Source organism: Kryptolebias marmoratus, linkage group LG4, assembly GCF_001649575.2.
Source record: "Kryptolebias marmoratus isolate JLee-2015 linkage group LG4, ASM164957v2, whole genome shotgun sequence".
Lineage (NCBI taxonomy): Eukaryota > Metazoa > Chordata > Actinopteri > Cyprinodontiformes > Rivulidae > Kryptolebias > Kryptolebias marmoratus.
The window spans coordinates 1,037,966-1,056,006 of NC_051433.1; the positions used below are offsets into that span (position 1 = coordinate 1,037,966).

At 46.0% G+C, this 18,041-nt stretch overlaps 4 protein-coding genes across 5 annotated transcripts in view; 2 read left to right on the plus strand and 2 right to left on the minus strand.

The window, feature by feature from the left end:
* cenpp (centromere protein P) overlaps positions 1-2,662 on the minus strand; it is a 56,822-nt gene extending 54,160 nt beyond the window's left edge. The window contains exons 1-5 of one of the 2 annotated variants that reach the window (XM_037975253.1): positions 2,556-2,662; positions 1,441-1,607; positions 1,205-1,359; positions 831-919; positions 137-225 (exon numbers count right to left, since the gene is read on the minus strand). In XM_037975253.1, the coding sequence (XP_037831181.1) occupies positions 137-225; positions 831-919; positions 1,205-1,359; positions 1,441-1,586 (479 nt within the window). In that variant the 5' untranslated portion in view covers positions 1,587-1,607; positions 2,556-2,662. Of the gene's footprint in view, positions 1-136; positions 226-830; positions 920-1,204; positions 1,360-1,440; positions 1,608-2,432 lie in introns of both variants that reach the window. The other variant, XM_037975254.1, reaches the window with a different exon arrangement.
* A 419-nt stretch (positions 2,663-3,081) lies between these two features.
* nol8 (nucleolar protein 8) lies at positions 3,082-14,090 on the plus strand. Its single transcript, XM_017403953.3, has 19 exons — positions 3,082-3,288; positions 3,812-3,948; positions 4,079-4,141; positions 4,842-4,920; positions 5,089-5,245; positions 8,297-8,595; positions 9,460-9,707; positions 9,926-10,593; positions 10,648-10,832; positions 10,947-11,157; positions 11,449-11,571; positions 11,652-11,754; positions 11,845-11,977; positions 12,044-12,127; positions 12,407-12,696; positions 13,066-13,198; positions 13,371-13,432; positions 13,516-13,598; positions 13,712-14,090. The coding sequence occupies exons 1-19, from the start codon at positions 3,245-3,247 to the stop codon at positions 13,769-13,771; spliced, it is 3,162 nt and encodes a 1,053-aa protein (XP_017259442.1). The 5' UTR covers positions 3,082-3,244; the 3' UTR covers positions 13,772-14,090.
* LOC108228403 (nuclear factor 7, brain-like) lies at positions 5,475-7,222 on the minus strand. The gene is made up of 2 exons (XM_017403952.3): positions 7,097-7,222; positions 5,475-7,016 (listed from the first exon to the last, which is right to left on the minus strand). The coding sequence occupies exon 2, from the start codon at positions 6,997-6,999 to the stop codon at positions 5,614-5,616; it is 1,386 nt and encodes a 461-aa protein (XP_017259441.1). The 5' UTR covers positions 7,000-7,016; positions 7,097-7,222; the 3' UTR covers positions 5,475-5,613.
* A 916-nt stretch (positions 14,091-15,006) lies between the features above and the next one.
* Positions 15,007-18,032, plus strand: gpr37l1a (G protein-coupled receptor 37 like 1a). The gene is made up of 2 exons (XM_017403951.3): positions 15,007-15,667; positions 16,745-18,032. The coding sequence occupies exons 1-2, from the start codon at positions 15,119-15,121 to the stop codon at positions 17,714-17,716; spliced, it is 1,521 nt and encodes a 506-aa protein (XP_017259440.1). The 5' UTR covers positions 15,007-15,118; the 3' UTR covers positions 17,717-18,032.
* Positions 18,033-18,041: the final 9 nt, after the last annotated feature.

Consider the following 18,041-nt stretch of genomic DNA (forward strand, 5'->3'; position numbering starts at 1 on the left):
GGAAACACTCGGAGTTAAAGACCAGGGGCGGGGAAACACTCGGAGTTAAAGACCAGGGGCGAGGAAACACTCAAAGAGTTGAAAGCTGTTTCGTTTCTCCGCTGGTCGGTTCATCGTTCCTCTGCGGCGGTCGTACCTCAACATGAAGCTGCTGAAGCTCTGCAGGTCGCTGGAGTCCAGAACCACGTTCAGGTCACTGATGGTCCGCTCAGTTCTCAGACCCTCCTGTAGAAAACACGACGTCAGTTTAAACAGTCGTCCATTAAAGCTCGGCTGGTTTACAGAGATGACCAGAGGGTAACTGGACTTTAAATGTCCTCCTGAATCTGAGTACAGTTTGATAAAAATGAGATTTTTGTGACAGCAGAGATAAAGTGACTCAGGATGGTTTCAAAGAAAGAAAAGAACAGAGGAGAATATCTTAAGAATCCTAGATTCTTCCTGGATGATCTGAAAATGACTCTTCTCTGGTTTTTAAGTGTTAAATGTCAGATTTTCTTCCTTTAGTTTCAGTGAACTGCTGAGCATGACTCTGTCTCCCTCTGCTGCTGAAACACAGAAACTCTTCTGAAGGTTTCTCTGTTTTCTGCTCATCGGATAGTTTACTCCTCCCTGAGATTACTTCAGATACTGTTTCCTGATTAAAAACCCTTAAGTCAACAAGAAGAAGCTGTAAAGAGTTCCTCTCTTCTGCTGAGTTCGATGAAAACAACCGACCAGAAATAAGATTTTCATTCTAACATGAAAGTAAAATATGATGAATGAATGATGCAGTTATCTGTCCACCACACAGAGGAGATAAATTAAAGTTCACGAGTAAAATGACCCACCTGGACCTCGGAGAGCTGAAACTCGAGTTGAAAAACGAGTTCGGAGCAGCGACCCGATAAACAGAGCTTCTGGACCGTCTTTTTGCCGCCTGGCAAACACAAACACAGGAAAACAACAAATACATTTTAATCCAGATGTTTTATACCAGAACAAGCTGTTTACACACCTTAGATCCAATAAAACACCTCAGATTAACTCTGTTTGTAGTAGTGAATAAAAGACAAGTAAACTGCAGTATTTTGGTAAATAAACATTATTTTGTACATGAGATGATCAGGACTGCAGCTTCTTACTTTGACCCAATAATCCACTCGTTGTTTCACAGAGTTCCTGATAAATGACTGAATCTAATCAAACAGATGTGTATTCTTACTGCTCTGCAGAGTTTTTGTGATGCAGCTGCTCAGATTGATGCCATTCATCTGGGTCTGCAGCTTCAGATCCTCCTCCAGCTCCTCCACCTCCTCCTTCAGCCTGGACACCACCGTCTGCTTCCCTCTACCTCCTGTCCGTCCACACATGTATGCTCTGTGGAGATAAACAAATACACGTTTAAGAAATGAATCTTTCTGTTAGTGAAACAACAAGAAGGGAGAAATCTGAACTCACAGGGCCTTCTGCATTTGTCCTGTGAAGTGAAACGTCATGTCCCTGCAGTCGTCCTGCTGTTGCTGCTGCAAAGCTTTGATTTCTTTCTGCAGAAGTTTGATCTGAGCCTGCAGGACGTTCACCTCCTCCATGTCCTCCTCACTCATCTTCACTTCGTCTGTGCGGACCTGATCACCAAGTTAAAAACAAAACAGTGTTTATTAAACAGGAAAATCTTGTTTCAGTGGGTCTGATGACTCAGGATGATTTCCCTCCTAAAGTCTAGTGTTTCTCTTTGTTGATTTTATCTAATGTTTTATGGAGCTCAGTTTGTAATTGTTTATTGTTTTCACCTGGCTGCAAAGCAAATTTCCCTGAAGGACATTAAACTGGAGTTAAGGAAAAAGTGAGCAGAGAGGATTTAAGTGACTTTGACCAAACTGGGAAAGCTTCACAGATGTGTCTCAGGATGTTCTGCGGTGGTCCGATTCCACCTAAATTTGTCCAACAACAGAACCCCAAACTCTGTAATGTGGTTCTGCTCTTGATGTAAATATTACCGGACCAGAAACCGGTCACATCGTTCAGGATAATGTTCCCCGCCTCACAAAGCTTCAAGACTAGCTGGACTTCTTCTCCAGATTCTCCAGATCTCAACCCAGTCTAGCATTTGTGAAATGTTCTGGATGAAGGACACACTTCCCTGCTTCGGGACTTTAAGGTTCTGCTACTGATGGTTCGGGTCCAGACACCCCAGCAGACCCTCAGAGGTCCATTAGACCCACACCTCCATGGGTCAGGAGCTTAGGAGGAGCTACTCAGTGTCAGACAGGTGGTCATAATGTTATGGCTGGTGACAGATGTCAGAGTGAGCAGTTTTATCGTTGTTAGTTGTTAGTTAACTCTGCTGGTTAGCAGTAAAATGCTGTGATAGTGGCAGAGAAACATGATAAAAATCGCATAAAAATGACGTGTTTACTCAAAACAAGCAAACTTAAAAAAACTTAACTTACCGCTTTTATTTACAACATACGTGACACATGTTGATATATGACATAAATAAACAATGTTTCGTAGTAAAAAATAATCAGCACAAAGACGGTTCTACAGATAAACACTTTTAAAGACTTTTTTACCTGATTTGTTTTCCTCTGACGAGCAGAAACGTTTGTAGCCTCGCGCTCGATGGACTGTACCACCTCTCCCTGAAGATGGAGGGGTGGACTCGCGTTTTTGTGAAGTTTCTTTAGACGGACAGGTGGGTTCTTTAAATAAACTTCTCACAATTATCAATTTAATAAATTTAAGTATCATTTATATGTGTTTTAAAGTCATTACTGGACACTGAAAACAGATCTGACCGATTTGCAATGAGGAGAAATCCCCATCGAGACAGCTGAAAGGACCCAACCAAACTGGTCCCGGAAAAAATAATTAACCGTAATTTTATTTTTTTTTTAAATACAATATTCTTCACTAATAGCGTTATTTGTTTTTTTTTTTAAATAATTCTTTTCTGTATACATATAGTACATTTTAATGTCCACACGTTTTCCTTGAAACTTGGTGTAAAATTTAATAACAGCGGAACTTTTGCAGAAACAGGAAATGTTAGCCGGACTCAGAAAATAGTAGCACCGTGTGGATCCATGTGAGGTAAACAGTGGTGAAGTTTGTGTTATCCGTGTCTGTTTAAAACTAAACAGACAACTTAGAGGTTATGACTCGGTCACATTAGTTACCTGACTGTTTACTGTAGAGAAAGAGATTTTATTTTGCTCAGTTTTTTTGTGTCCTTCAGGTTTTTTTGTGTTTGAGTTTGTCGATGAGAGAAATTCATGGTTCTACGATCGTTACACTCAAACACCGGTTCGTTCTACTGTTTTCTGTCCATTCTGAGAGTTGTACCTTTCTGTTTCTATACGTGTGTGTCTTATATTTTATCTGATTAACAATCTAACAAACGGGGCAGTAATAATGTGATTTTCTGTGGGTTAGAGCAGTGGGGCTCAGTGTGGGCCGTGAAACACCAGGTGGGGGGTCTTGAGAAGATTTGTAGGAATAAATAACTTTAATAAATAAATAACTTTAATGTCAAAAGCTTATTCACTTAATTGTTGGAGAAATGAAACAGTAGTCATAGATGGGTGAAAACATGATATCTAAGTTTAATGAGGTTCTTTAGATGATTCATTAATCAGTTTTAACCAACAATAGTGGAGCTCAACAGTCTCTGCTGCTTTTATTTTATGGTTCTCAACCTGAAAAGCTTGGGAACCAGAGGATTTGCAGACTGTTTGAAATAGAAGTTATTATATTTGTTTTAAGTCCAAACTGCTGCTTACATGTGATAAAGAGCTAAAGGACAGTAACGTGTATGTTGTGTCTGCAGTGAACACGGAGCCATGCGGCGGCGGCTGTATGTCGGCGGGCTGAGCCACACGGTGACCCAGAAGGATCTAAAGGACCGGTTTGGAAAGTTTGGGGAGGTGGAGGAGGTGGAGCTGCGGACCAGGAGGGACGAGGGAGGTGAGGAATCTGATTTACACCGACAGAGATTTAAAAAACTTGTTCAAGCTGTTGAAATCATTAATAATATAACCACCTGCTTCACATCGTCAGAAACTTATCAACTGTTTATTTGTTCATTTATCTTCAGGTGTTCCTTATAAAACCTTCGGCTACATCAACATCAACATTTCAGACGCTGACCTGAAGAAATGTAAGTGAAGAACATCATTTGAACTGAAAGAACTTAAATATTATCAGTATTTATTTACTTCTTATGATACAAAAAGATTGTTGGTTATGTAATCTTAAAACTCCTTTATTCAGGTTTAACTTTTAACAGTAAGAAGCACCGCGTCGCTCTATTCCTGATTTTTAATCTTTTAATCATCGGCTGTAATAAAGTGCATCCTGGAAATGAAACATGTTTGAAACATTTAGTCAGAAATCAGAGCAGATTTTATGGAGTTTATGTTTATACATTTTGTAATTGAATTAGTTCTGCAGACTCTGAGCTGTTTTTGTTTATATATGAAAATCTTCAGCTTCTTCAGGAGATGGAAGCTGAGACTTCTGGTTATTTTACTTTTTTATTTAATTTTATTTACAAATATTTCTTCAAATCCTTCAGAAACATTGTTTTCTTTGAAATCATCTACTTTTAGCTTTTAGCTAACTTTTGATATTTTCACCTTCTAACCAGCCTGTTGACACTATTTTTAGCTTTTAGCTGATGTTTTGCTGCTTCTAGCTTTTAGATCGCTTGTTGGTATATTTAGCTTCTATCCATCCCTTTGATACTTTAGTTTTTCAGCTTCTCCAGCAGATTTCAGCAGTGGCTCAGCGCTCACACTGTGTTTTCACAGAAAGTGTAATTTCTTGAAGCATCAACATGAAATCTGTTCCCTCTGCAGGTTTAACGGTTCTTAACAAATCCAAATGGAAAGGAGGAACTCTGCAGATTGAAGCAGCCAAGGAGAGTTTCCTGCACAGGTCTGAGACTCTAACATTATTTATTTTATAAGTACTTGTTGCTGTGTAAAGTCTTTAGATGCACCTTTGTTCCAAATCAGGAGGAGCAGGTTGTTGCAGAAAGTAGTTTAAATATGTTTGAACTCTGCTGAATGTACCTGAAGCTCTGAATCTGTTTTGGTGTTTCAGGTTGGCTCAGGAGCGGCAGGAGGCCGCGGAGCAGCATCTCCATCAGTCTGCAGCTGAAGATCAGACACAGAAGCTTCTGGACTCGCTGAGCAAAGCTGGAGTGGAAAACTTCACCATGAAGGCTGCGGTGCCGGGCTCCGAAGTGCCGGGACACAAGGTTCGTTCATCCTGTACTTCCTGTTTGACTTCAGAAGTTTTAGGTTTAAAGAAGTTTAAACCAAAAACTAAACTGATTATCAGTCATAATTAAAAACAAAATCTTCAAACTCTGAGGATTTGAGTATCAGCACAAAGTTAAAAACAAATGAAGTGACTCCTGACTGGTGTTTAAATGGAGTTTAATTCAATCTAAAGAACAAAAACAACATAATGAAAAACATACTTCCAGTTTCTTGTGTTAAGCCAGTGGAGGAGTATTTACTTCATGTTTGTCATGAACCAGAATACATCTCCAACTTCCTGTTTCAGATCACTGAGCTTCAAACTGATCAATAAGGTTTAACTTTGTTTTCAGCAGGAAGAACATCAGAGCTGCTGTTTGCTCACTGAGATCTTCTCTGAGGAGATTTTCATTTGATTTAAAGAAACAAATACTGGAAACATCGTCTCAGTGAAAGTGTGTGTGAAGGTGTGTATGTGTGTGTTTGTATCAGGATCAGAGAACGACAGCTTTCCTCTGTTCCAGTCCAGATTCACTCTGATCCTCTGCAGCTTCTGCTGGACTGAGAGAACTTTGGGAGGAGCTGCTGGTGACCCTGCTATGTATTCATCTTGAAAGAACCCCAATCCCCATATTTCAGTCCCTACTCTTCCCTTCCTCTGGACAGACTCTGCTAACACACCGAGTATCCAGATTTTACTGTCTCCAACATCAACATCCCAGCTGTGATTCCCTGAGTTAAATCCCTCAGAACTCAGAACATACAAGAATTCATTAAACCTCTCAGGATTATCAGGAAGCTGCTGATCATCTCCTGTTCTCAGACTGGTCAGATCTTCAGACAGGATGAGTCCTGGACCAGCTGTGTTTGGGTCCAGAATGATGGGAGTGTAGGAGACCACGTCCTTCATGTTGTTCCAGATGTTGAAGGCCAGGTTGCCCAGGTGTTTGGCCTGGTCTATCAGAGCTCCTGAGGGCAGCTGTGGATCATCCAGCAGGGGGCAGCGCTGGACTCTTTCCACTGCAGCCTTGTAGTTGTGCAGGAATGAGACGTCTTCAGCTCTCAGCTCCTCCTCTGTGGCTCTGACTGTGTCTGAAAGAGCTGCTATCTGTCTGCTCAGAGCCTCCATCTTGTCCTTCATCATCCCACTCTTCTGCTCCTCTTCCTCCCTCAGTGCAGCCAGCCTGGCCTCCTCTTCCTCTGTTAGAAACTGGTGAAGCTTCTTAAACTGCTCCTTAATCTGCCTCTCTGTGTGTCGGGCCTGGACCTTCATGTGTTCTGCTGTCTGATCCAACTCAGGTTGAACTTTCTTCTGGAGCTCCAGTTTCTGCTTTAATGGTTCCAGGGATCTCAGCAGATCCTCTCTGTGATCCTGAGCAGCTTCATCAATGGGTCTGAATCTGTGGTCGGTGTGTTTCTTTGAGTCTCTGCAGACGAGACAAACTGGTTCCTGATGGTCCAGACAGAAGAGTCTGAGTTTCTCAGAGTGCAGACTGCAGAGAGCCTCTGAAGCTCTCTGATGTTTCTCCTGTAAGAAGGACTCACAGAGGTTCTTCAGAGCCCGGTTACAGGGTGGATCAGACTTTGAAGATCTTCTCTTACAAACTGGACACTCCTGTGTTGGTTTCTGTCTCCACCAGTCCTTCAGACAGACTTTACAGAAGCTGTGGCTACAGGACAGAAGAACAGGATCTCTGAAGACCTCCTGACAGACCGGACAGCAGAGATCCTCCTCTGATCTGGAAGCCATTTGGACTCTGAGTGAAGCTGAAGACACAGCAGACAGAAAGTCCAGTCAGTCATGGCTCCCCTCCCTCCTCTAACTGAGTGTTTTTGCTCCGACTCACCTTCAGCTTGAAGCAGCAGGTTTTCTCTCCTGCAGCTGGACTCAGAGGAAGCTGGGAGTTTGCTCTGAAGCTGTGTCTGATCGGCTCCGAGTCTCTCTGTAGAGACAGAGAATCATGACCTGTTTCCTGGTTTGGATCAGGTGTAACTCAGGTAATCTCAATCATTTAGATCACCTGAGAGACTAATTTCCAGGTTTATAGTTGCACCTTTCAGCTGCTGTAAAACTGTTTTTATATTTTTATCTGTGTAGTTCAGTTTATAACAACTTTATGAAGACTGGAACAGACGGTGCAGTCATTGACCTTTGAACCACACGGTTACAAACAGTCTGAACTAGAAGCTCTCAGGGATCACAGACCTCCAATCTGGATCAGAACCAAAAATGAATCCATTGTTTTTGTTTGTTTCATCAGTTTTTACCTGATCTTTGCTGACAGACAGACAAACCAACGGACACAACCAGGAACTAAAGGCTCACCTGTAGGAGCAGAGAGGTTACCTGTGAGCCTGACCTTTGACCTCATGAACCTTGAAATCAACAGTGATCACCCTTGACCCATGAGGTGTCCAGCTGCAGAGTTAAAACACAGGCTGATCTGGGACCTTTGACCTTTGACCTTGAACTTTGACTGGATCACCACCAAAATCTAATCACTTGTTCCGTGTTCCATGTTTGACGTTTCCTGAGAATTTCATGAAAATCTGTTAATGACTTTTGTACACAGACAGACTCTACAGGCCTCAGTCAGCAGGTCAAAGGTCAAAGCCTCTTCTCTCTAAAAACAACATGGCAGATAAACTTAGGTTCCTCTGAAGGAACCAGAAGACTTCTGGAGCAGAACCAGACCAGAGGACAGATGTTTACCCAGAATGCACTGCAGCTGTCAGCACGGTGGTGGAGGGCTGATGGTTTGGGCTGATCTGTCCGACAGCTGAAGTTTGGACCAAACTGGGTCCTGATGACCAGAACTGACAGGCGTTCTGACCTCTGACCTCTGACCTCTGTTCGGTTTATATTTTTGTGCAGTAATTGTCTGTTTAATAAACCTACAGATGTCATTCTGTGAGTTTTTATTATGGAGAAAGAAATCCTTCCACATTATTGGTGAGACTCCTCAGAGTGAAACTGTCTGATCGTTGTCTTTATGGGATGCAAAGGAACTTTTCTGAGGGTTTCATCCAGGTTTCTCTGCTTTTAGGACTGGGTGGTCAGTAAATTTGGTCGAGTGCTTCCTGTCCTGCAGCTCAGATGTCAGAAAGGCACCAAAGCTCGAACTGCGAAGTACGACCCATCAAAGTACTGCCACAACATCCGCAGGCTGGACCGGACCACCGCAGACGGGTCCACACCTGTGACCCAGCTCACCTGGGAGCTTCAGGGAGGCGATGATGACATCAGCAAGAAGAGGCGGGGCGAGTTCCCCCCCTTTGAGCCGTCAAGACCCAAAAAGAATCGAACAGATGCAGGAAACATCTGCAGCGTTCTGAGCAGAAACAGGTAATCCTTCTGTGGTTCTACCTGCTGATGCTTTAGTTTACAGCTTCTCTATAATTCCTTCTTGTTTTGTTTCTGTCAGGATTTTGTGCTGTATAAATCATTCTTACAGATCCTCAGTTATTTCCAACCTTTTTCTCTCTCAGTGTTTCCATTTACTGATAAAAACAGTTTAAGGAGTAAATTAAACCGATCTGTCGAGGAGAACAGAGAGCAGTTCACCACTCCGTCCATGTTTGGACACTGTTCTCTGGGGATGGATGGATGGATGGATGGATGGATGGACGGTTGGATGGATGGGTGGATGGATGGATGGATGTTGGATGGATGGATGGACGGTTGGATGGATGGCTGGATGGACGGTTGGATGGATGGACGGTTGGATGGATGGATAGATGGATGGATGGATGTTGGATGGATGGATGGATGGACGGTTGGATGGTTGGTTGGATGGATGAGTGGATGGATGGTTGGATGGTTGGATGGATGGATGGATGTTGGATGCATGGATGGATGAGTGGATGGATGGACGGATGGATGGTTGGATGGTTGGATGGATGGATGGATGTTGGATGCATGGATGGATGGATGGTTGGATGGATGGATGGATGGACGGACGGACGGACGGATGGATGGATGGATGTTGGATGGATGGATGAGTGGATGGATGGATGGATGCATGGAAGGTTGGATGGATGCATGGAAGGTTGGATGGATGGATGGATGTCCATCCATATTTAGAGTGTTGTGTTCAGGGACTTCTCGTTGAATCTCAGTTCATTCTGGGACTCGTTTGAAACAGTTTCAGATTTAGATCAAACTCTGGGGATGTTTGTTGTTGTTGTTATTGATGTTGTTGTTGTTTAGATCTGAGCGGACCATCGGTTCTGACCATCACACTGAAGTCCATCGGCTCACCAACGGGTCACAACTTCCATCCAATCACAGAGCAGCTCAGTGGAAGGGGAGACGTTTTTCTGACAGCGACTCGGACGAGGAAGTCCGCAGGCTGGTGGCAGCTCAGCAGAACTCCCATGATGCACTGCAGCAGGAAGTGGAGGACAATAACCTGGAGGTGGTGGGAATTGACTACTTGGTCAAATCAGGACAACAAGGTGACAGAAGGATCCTGTTTTAGGGTCAGAATTTAACTTTTTCTTTCAGTGTTTTGGTTTGTGATGCTGAAAATTCAACCAAACATTTTTTAAAATGCAGTAAATCTTTTTATTTCATTTCAGACACTATGAAGCAAAGATAGTTCATGTTTTGTTTTGTTTATTTCATGTCATTTGTTAACATTCAATCAGAAGGTTTGAACTCTGTGTGATTCCAGATGACAGAGGTGAGGATGAGTACGACTCGGCCGACACAGACGAGCTGTTTGCATCCAGAAACAAACCTTCAGCCCAAACGATCGAACGCTGTTCAAACAACAAGAAGACGAAGAAGGACGTCCTGCTTCCCTGCAGCAAACCTTCATCGTCACATCGACCTGCAGTCCTCCCTCCGACACAGCGCTCCTCCTCAGAGGAAGAGGAGGGAGAGTCGTCTTCCTCGTCTCTGGATTCTGGATATGAAGCCATGTTTTCTAACGTCACCCACCTGGAGATCTCCCTCGCTGATTTACAGAAGCTGGCTGAGACTACAGCTCCCAGAATCCTCAGCTCCGGCGCTTCCAGCCCCGCAGAGCGACCGGCGCCCAAGAAAGGAACCACGCCCGAAGAAATCCTGGCGTCCATCCTGGGGGAGGACAGCAGCGAGGACGAAGAGCAGCAGAAGAAGAAGAAGAGGAAAAGAAAAGGCGCCACCATGACGCCGCTGCCCGCCTTCATGGGGACGAAATCACTGATGGACACTTCAGGAAGAGACGAGGGACAGAGAGAGGAAGAGGAGGGAGGAGGAAGAGAAGCTGACAAACAGAAGCTGAACTCTGAATCTGAAAAGGAGGAGGAGGTGAAGAATGTGGCTTCATCTAAAGCTGCAAAAACTGTTCTTCATCAAGTTCTTCTGAATCCACAGACTGGCTCTTCGTCTGGCAGGGATGAGGAAGAAGAGGAGGACGAGGAGGAAGAGGAGGACGAGGAGGAAGAGGAGGACGAGGAGGAAGAGGAGGAGGAGGAGGAGGAGGAAGAGGAGGAGGAGGAGGAGGAGGAAGAGGAGGAGGAGGAGGAGGAGGAGGAAGAGGAGGACGAGGAGGAAGAGGAGGACGAGGAGGAAGAGGAGCTGCAGGTCAGTCCTGCGCCGCACGGCGAGGAGGAAGAGGAGGACGAGGAGGAAGAGGAGCTGCAGGTCAGTCCTGCGCCGCACGGCGAGGAGGAAGAGGAGGACGAGGAGGAAGAGGAGCTGCAGGTCAGTCCTGCGCCGCACGGCGAGGAGGAAGAGGAGGACGAGGAGGAAGAGGAGAAAGAGGAGGAAGAGCAGGCTCCTTCCCGGGTGGCGTTAGGAGCTGAGGAGGAAGAGGAGCTGCAGAGGAAGGCCAACATGAGGAGGCTGGCTGCTCTCCAGCAGAGACAGGAAGAAGCTGAAGAACACAGGAAGTTGATCCGAGGAGCTCTGGCCAACCTGGTGGGTGAAGAAGGTTTTGTAGACTCCAGATGTTTCCAGATGTGGTGACCATGTTGATCTCCATCAGGACGCCCCGGCTCCGAGTGCAGGGAAACACATTGTCTTCGGTTCTGATGAGGAAGAGGAGGAGGATGAAGAACAGCAGGAGGCCGTTTCAAAGACGAGCCAATCAGAGGAGGAGGGGGGCGGGGCAGCAGCCAATCAGAAGGAGGCGAGTGTGGATCAGCTGCTGGTGATATTTAGGTTTTCTTTTTGAAGAAAGGAGGTAAAGTTTAAACTTCCTGTTTCCAGGTTCAGCTGAAACCTTCGGGCCCTCGGCTGTTTGCTGACAGTGAAGATGACGAGGGTGGTGATGAAGAGGACGGCGGCAGGTTTGACATCAGGCCTGAGTTTGAAGGTCGAGCAGGACAGAAGGTGAAGAAGACTTTTATTGTTTCTTCATGGTTCTGAAAGGTTCTGACCACCAAGAAGGAGAACTTTGGTGTTTTTTCCAGCTGATGGCGCTGCAGTCTCGCTTCGGAACAGACGAGCGGTTCCGGATGGATTCACGCTTCATGGAGGATGAAGAGGAGGAGGAGGAGGAGGAGCAGCAGACAGGTGGAGAAGCAGGATCAGCTGTTTTAAAGGAGGGGAGAAACTGCTGGAAGTCTGCGAGTGAAGATGAATCCCGTGTTTGTGTTTCAGAAGTGAAGGAGAGCCTGATGGAGGATGATGAGGCTCTGCAGGAGGAGAAGAAGAAGACTCTGTCCATCCTGCAGAGCGTCCTCGGGAGCAGCCGACAAACCGGCAGCAAGACGACGAGCAAAGCTAAAAGATTCAGGTCAGCCTGGATCTCTGAAACCTGGGATCTTTAAAGGATGAGTTAGGAACCTGCTTGTGTTTGCAGAGACATGTCAGCGCTGCACTACGACCCGAGCAGAGAGGAACACGCCGCCTTCGAGACCAAACCTGACGAGACCAAGAAGGACAGGTGAGAACGAAAGGCTCTCATTACTGAAAACTTCACTTTCACAGCTCAGCTTCAGCTGAAACAGCAGCTGAAGGAGCTGAAGGTGAGCTGTCAGGGAACAAACTAGCCAAAAGTAGCAACACGCTACCTGGAAGCAGCTAAAGGTTAGCAGACAAAAACATTACTGGCAGGAAAGCTAACGTTCTGTCCCCTCCGGGGGATTGTGACAGATTATGAAGTGGTGAAACGAGATCCAGGATGTTCTTATGAACACATGAACTGACTCTCCGCTTCTTACAGCAAGTCGGCGAGGAGGAAGAAGAGGGAGGAAGCTCAGAAGCTTCCTGAAGTCTCCAAAGAGATTTATTACAACGTGTCCGGGGACCTGAAGACCGTGTTCGGTCCGACGAAGGATGACGGTTCTGAAGGACAGAACCCGAACTGGGATCAGCTGGAGGAAGAGGAGGGAGGCGGGGAGGAGGAGGAAGAGCGGCTCCTCTCAGCTGGTCTCAGCAGCGAGAACAACGAGTCCTCTGGATTCAAGTTTTCCTTCTTCGGAGACGACGTGGAGACAGGAAGTGGAGAGATGAGTGAGTTAATCCTGTGAATTCAGCCGTTCATACAGTTTATTCACTCAGCCATATGAACACATGAATCTCTTCAGTCAGAAACTTTATTCTCTGCTGCTTTTAGCTGCTTATATTTAACCTTTTGCTGATTTTATGTTTTAGCTACCATTCAGCTACTTTTAGCCTTTAGCTACTGCCTCATAACTTTTAGCTTTTTGCTACTTTTAGCCTGTTGCTTTAGCTTTTAGCTAGCCTTTTGATATTAGCTAGAATTTTGCTCCTGTTAAGCTAATGTTCTGCTTCTTTTAGCTTTAGCAGCTCAGTTTCAGCTGATTTCAGCTGATTTCAGCTGATAGTTTGACAGAAATGATCTTTTTGTGTTCATTCCAGCTGAGTACCAGGCAGAGACGATACAGGCTCCAAAGGTCTCCTGGCATCAAGACCCTCGTTACCATGACAGCAGCTCGGAGGAGGAGGAGGAGGAGGAAGAGGAGCCACGCAGCGTCGCAGCTAAAACTTCAGAGTGAGAACAAAGATGACATTAGTTCTGTGAAGTGCTTCAGTTTGAGTAGAAACAGATGTTTATAAAGCTGCAAACTGAACGTTTGTTGTTTATTTCGGATCTGATCAGTTTTTCTGCTGATTGACAAACGTTTTAATTAAACAATTAAATATAATCTGTTTGTTGCTCACAGAAAGGAAACTCCTTCCAACCCTGACTTCTTCTTCTTCTTCTCTGATGACAGCAGACTGGAAGGTAAGATTATTTAAACCGGGAGGTAAAAGTTAAACTTCCTGAACGTTTTTTTGTGACCTCGGTTCTTCGTTTGTCTCCTCCAGAAGGTCCCAGTTTGTTCTGCAGGCCGTCTCAGCTGGAGGAGCAGAGGGAGCAGTGGGAGGAGGGGAGGAGCACGCTCAGACAGGTGAATATCTGACCGCACCTGTGGGTTTTCATCCAAACTCACCTGTCGCCTCCAGCTGGGGCGTCTGTAAACGCACCGCTTCAGTTCGTTGACCCGGGTGTCTTTTTCTGCAGGAGTACCGGAAGAAGCACAGAGACGCCCGGAGGAAGCTGAGGGGCGCCCGGAAGAGCTGAGAATTATGGGAAATGTAGTCTTTGTGTTGCATTCAGGTCCTAATTGACCCGTCAAACATCAAGTGAGAGTTTAAACCTGAGTTTCAGATCTTTTTTCTTTATTCTGGTCAATGTTTTTCTTTAGTTTTAGGTTTTTTTTGTTGATCTTAAATTAATGAACTGCTAAAGACAAACAAACCAGCTGTAGAAACTGCTCACATGTTTAAAAAAAAAGCTCATATATACAGAATATATGTTAAAAATTCATATAAGTTAATGTACTTTGTTTTTTACAGTTCATCACTTATTAAAATAATCAAACAAAGTGGTTTAAATCATTGACTTCAGTTTGAGTTTTTCTTTCAGAACATCTGAGATTATAAATTTATATTTTTAAATACAGGAACTGGATTAAGGCTGCAGGTAAAAAAAAGATCTTGAATCTAACAAGGTTAGAGTCATCGTTAGATTCATCTACCTGGATTATTGAGCAGCTTGGTCTTTATCTGATTTTTACATAAAAATTATCTCTATTTTGATTTACTAATAATTTTATTTATTTATAAATGTGAAATATCTTCTTAAAATTTATTTGTTGACAATTTTCCATAATTGTTTTTGTGTTAAAGTGTAGCACTCTCGGCTCACTGCAGTTCAGGGATTCCAGTTTAATTTTTTTGTTTTTTTATGTTAGTTTTTTATTTTAATTTTCACCGGAAGCTCGGTGTTATGAGCTTTTATTTTGTTTCACCGGAAGCTCTGTTTTATGAACTTTTATTTTGAAACGTCCGGAAGCTCGGTGTTATGAGCTTTTATTTTGATATTTACCGGAAGCTCGGTTTTATGGGCTTTTATTTTGTTTCACCGGAAGCTCTGTTTTATGAACTTTTATTTTGAAACGTCTCACCGGAAGCTCGGTGTTATGAGCTTTTATTTTGTTTCACCGGAAGCTCTGTTTTATGAACTTTTATTTTAAAACGTCTCACCGGAAGCTCGGTGTTATGAGCTTTTATTTTGTTTCACCGGAAGCTCTGTTTTATGAACTTTTATTTTGAAACGTCTCGCCGGAAGCTCGGTGTTATGAGCTTTTATTTTGATATTTACCGGAAGCTCGGTTTTATGAGCTTTTATTTTGTTTCACCGGAAGCTCTGTTTTATGAACTTTTATTTTGAAACGTCTCGCCGGAAGCTCGGTGTTCTGAGCTTTTATTTTGAAACGCATCACCGGAAGCTCCGTGTTGTGTTTTGTTTATTTTGACCCCGAACTTTTCTGCAGTTTCTGAAAGTTGTTGATCGGAACCAGCGCAGGTTCGGTTCGGATCCTTTTTGTCTCAGGTTTTAGTGAAGGAATCGGACCCGCTGAACAACATGAGCCCGCTCTGGTGCCTCCTGGTCCTGCTGGTCCGGACCGCGGAGCTCCCTCAGGTCCTCGCAGCTCCGGGGATCCCGGCGGAGGATGCTGCGGGGATGGAGGGGATGGAGGGGAGCGCTCCGCACCGGGTCCCCCGAGGGGCCAAAGACGGGGCTTTCAGGAGGAGAGACCCGCTTCCTCCGCGCGGCGACCCGGGCTTCTTGTTCACCACCGCCCCGCCGCCGAACTCGACCTCCGGCCGCGGCTCCGGGGCCCCGGGGCTCCTCCACCCCCTGTCCCCGGTCAGCGGCGGCTCGGTGTGGGCCTACGCGGTGCTGCTGCTCGCGCTCGTGCTGTTCGCGGCGGGAATCGTGGGGAACCTCGCGCTCATGTGCATCGTGTGGCACAACGTTTACCTGAAGAGCGCGTGGAACTGCGTCCTGGCGGGGCTGGCCTTCTGGGACTTCCTCGTGCTCTTCTTCTGCCTACCTGTGGTCATCTTCCACGAGCTCACCTTGAAGCGGTTGCTAGGAGACGTGTCGTGCCGGCTCGTGCCGTACCTGGAGGTGAGGTTTGGATTTAATCTTTAAACTGTTTAATTTAACAATCAGAACATTTAATTAACCTGTTTGAAGGGTGGCGGGAAGCTTACCTCAGAGAAAGACTGTTTATAACAAATATTTTACTTTATAACAGATTTATTTTATATTAATGTTGTTTAAAGAGTCCCATAAGGGAAATAAACAAGAACTTTATCCTGAAAACAACAATAAATAAATAAAACTAAAGTTTAGCCACACTTTACTGCAGTAATTAAATTATTATCTTAAAACTCTTAAAAAGAGGCTAAAGATCCAATTTAATCTTTAAATCTGGTTTATTTCTGAGTTCTGGAGGTTCTGGTCCTGGTCCTGGTCCTAGTTCTGGTCCTGGTTCTGGACTGAAATCAGCCAAAGGAAAACTAGTTACAGAACCAGAACCGAAGTTTGTTGGTTTCTATCAGGGGTTCTTCAGAACTTTCCTCTGAACGACCCGTTTGGACCCTGAGGTTCAGAACCTGTGGGTCCAAACTGAATGAAAACATGAATTTGACAGAGTGAACAGGCAGCTGGGTTTATTCTAATAAACAAAAAAAGTTTGAATTTATTAAATTCAGTCCGCTGGCCTCGGCGCCGAACCTTTATGATGTTAATGATTTCCTCTGTTTGCTGCTCATTAATTAACGGTTTTCAAGCAGCCGAGTGTCGAAGCTGCCAGCTGCCCCCGTGTTCTGTTAGTTCAACTATTCTTGTGCTAATTACAGCTCAGTGTTAATTAGCTGAACCTTTAGTGGTCATTAAGCTCTCTGAGGGAGGACCAGAACCACGACTCCCTCAGCTGTCCGTGTTCAGAACCTGCTGGAGCCGGGTCTCCCCGGGCTGCTTCCCTCATCCTGGATATTTTACTGACACCTTTCAGTGGAATGGATCAATAATTAATGATTTAATGTAAGATCTGATGTGAAAACAGGTTTAATCAGCTCTGATATCAAATGAACTCTTCTTCTGTTTCAGTTCTGCAGGTAAAAATAACTCTGACGCTGACGGAAACTTTCATATAAAAGTTGTAAAAAAACGATAAATCTTTCTTTCACTTCCTGTCAGGTGACCTCTCTGGGTGTGGCCACCTTCAGCCTCTGTGCCCTGAGCATCGATCGTTTCCACGCCGCCACAGGCCCCGCCCCTCGTCAGGCTCCGAAGGCGGAGCCCTGTGGCTCCATCCTGTCCAAGGTGGGCGTGGTCTGGGTGGGGTCCATGGTGCTGGCGGCCCCGGAGCTGCTGCTGTGGCAGCTCGTCCAGGAGACCGTCAGCCTGCCCGCGCTGACCTCTGACCTCCAGCAGGGCCGGCCGGCCTCCTCGCTCGTGGCGGCGCTGAGGGCTCGCAGCGATGCGTTGAAGGTGGACGTGTGCGTCCGCGCTCCGTCCCCACAGCTGCCGGAGAGCGTCTTCGCTCTGGTTCTGACCTACCAGGAGGCGCGGGTCTGGTGGGTCTTCGGCTGCTACCTGTGCCTGCCGCTGCTCTTCACGCTGGCCTGCGACCTGGTGACGAGGCGGGTCTTAGCCCAGCGGTTACCACGGAAACCGGAGGGCGAGAAGGCGAACTCCTCCTCCTCGGCGAAGAAGAAGCAGCACGTCAGGGAGCAGCGGCTGCGCTCGGCCTTGATGGCGCTCACCGTCCTGTACGTCACCTGTAACCTGCCGCTCAGCGTCTCCAACATCATCCTGTCCTACGTCTCCGTCCCGGTCCCGGTTCTGCCGGCGCTGGCTCTGGTGGAACAGTTCCTGCTGTTCCTTCGGTGTTCTGCGACGCCGGTTCTGCTGCTGTGCCTGTGCCGCTCCCTGGGCCAGGCCTTCATGGACTGCTGCTGCTGCTGCTGCGAGGAGTGCCTCCCGGACACCAACTCTTCATCCTCCTCCTCCTCCTCGTCCACCGCCGCCACCTCCGCCCTGTCCTCGCCCACCTCCCCCTCCCCCTCCCTGTTTCCCCCCTGCAAGGAGAAGGCGATGAGGAGCGGGCCGGCTCCAGAACCGGACAGAGAGAAGGACCCTGCAGAGGCCTTTGGGACGCCCTGCTGAGTCCTGGAACCGGTCCAACCAAGAACTGGACTTCATGACCTCCTGGTTTTTATTTCGGTGGTTTTCCGGGTCAAAAGGAATGCTTGTCACCCGCCACCTTTCGTCTTCCGCTGCTGGAGTCAGAGCCTGACTCTCAGCTACTACCACCCCGACCCTCAGCTGAACCTCAGCAGCTGAACCTCAGCAGCTGAACCTCAGCAGCTGAACCTCAGCAGCCGAACCTCAGCAGCCGAACCTCAGCTGAACCTCAGCTGAACCTCAGCAGCTGAACCTGAGCAGCCGAACATCAGCAGCCGAACATCAGCAGCTGAACCTCATCCGAACC

What these genes read in the sequence shown, in the direction of transcription:
- gpr37l1a (XM_017403951.3), top strand. Translation starts at nt 15,119, where the DNA reads ATGAGCCCGCTCTGGTGCCTCCTGGTCCTGCTGGTCCGGACCGCGGAG. An exon ending in GGCTCGTGCCGTACCTGGAG is followed by an intron (nt 15,668 to 16,744) that starts GTGAGGTTTGGA and finishes ACTTCCTGTCAG; the next exon opens with GTGACCTCTCTGGGTGTGGC.
- LOC108228403 (XM_017403952.3), bottom strand. Translation starts at nt 6,999, where the DNA reads ATGGCTTCCAGATCAGAGGAGGATCTCTGCTGTCCGGTCTGTCAGGAG.
- nol8 (XM_017403953.3), top strand. Translation starts at nt 3,245, where the DNA reads ATGAGAGAAATTCATGGTTCTACGATCGTTACACTCAAACACCG. An exon ending in GACCAGGAGGGACGAGGGAG is followed by an intron (nt 3,949 to 4,078) that starts GTGAGGAATCTG and finishes ATTTATCTTCAG; the next exon opens with GTGTTCCTTATAAAACCTTC. An exon ending in CCGAAGTGCCGGGACACAAG is followed by an intron (nt 5,246 to 8,296) that starts GTTCGTTCATCC and finishes CTCTGCTTTTAG; the next exon opens with GACTGGGTGGTCAGTAAATT.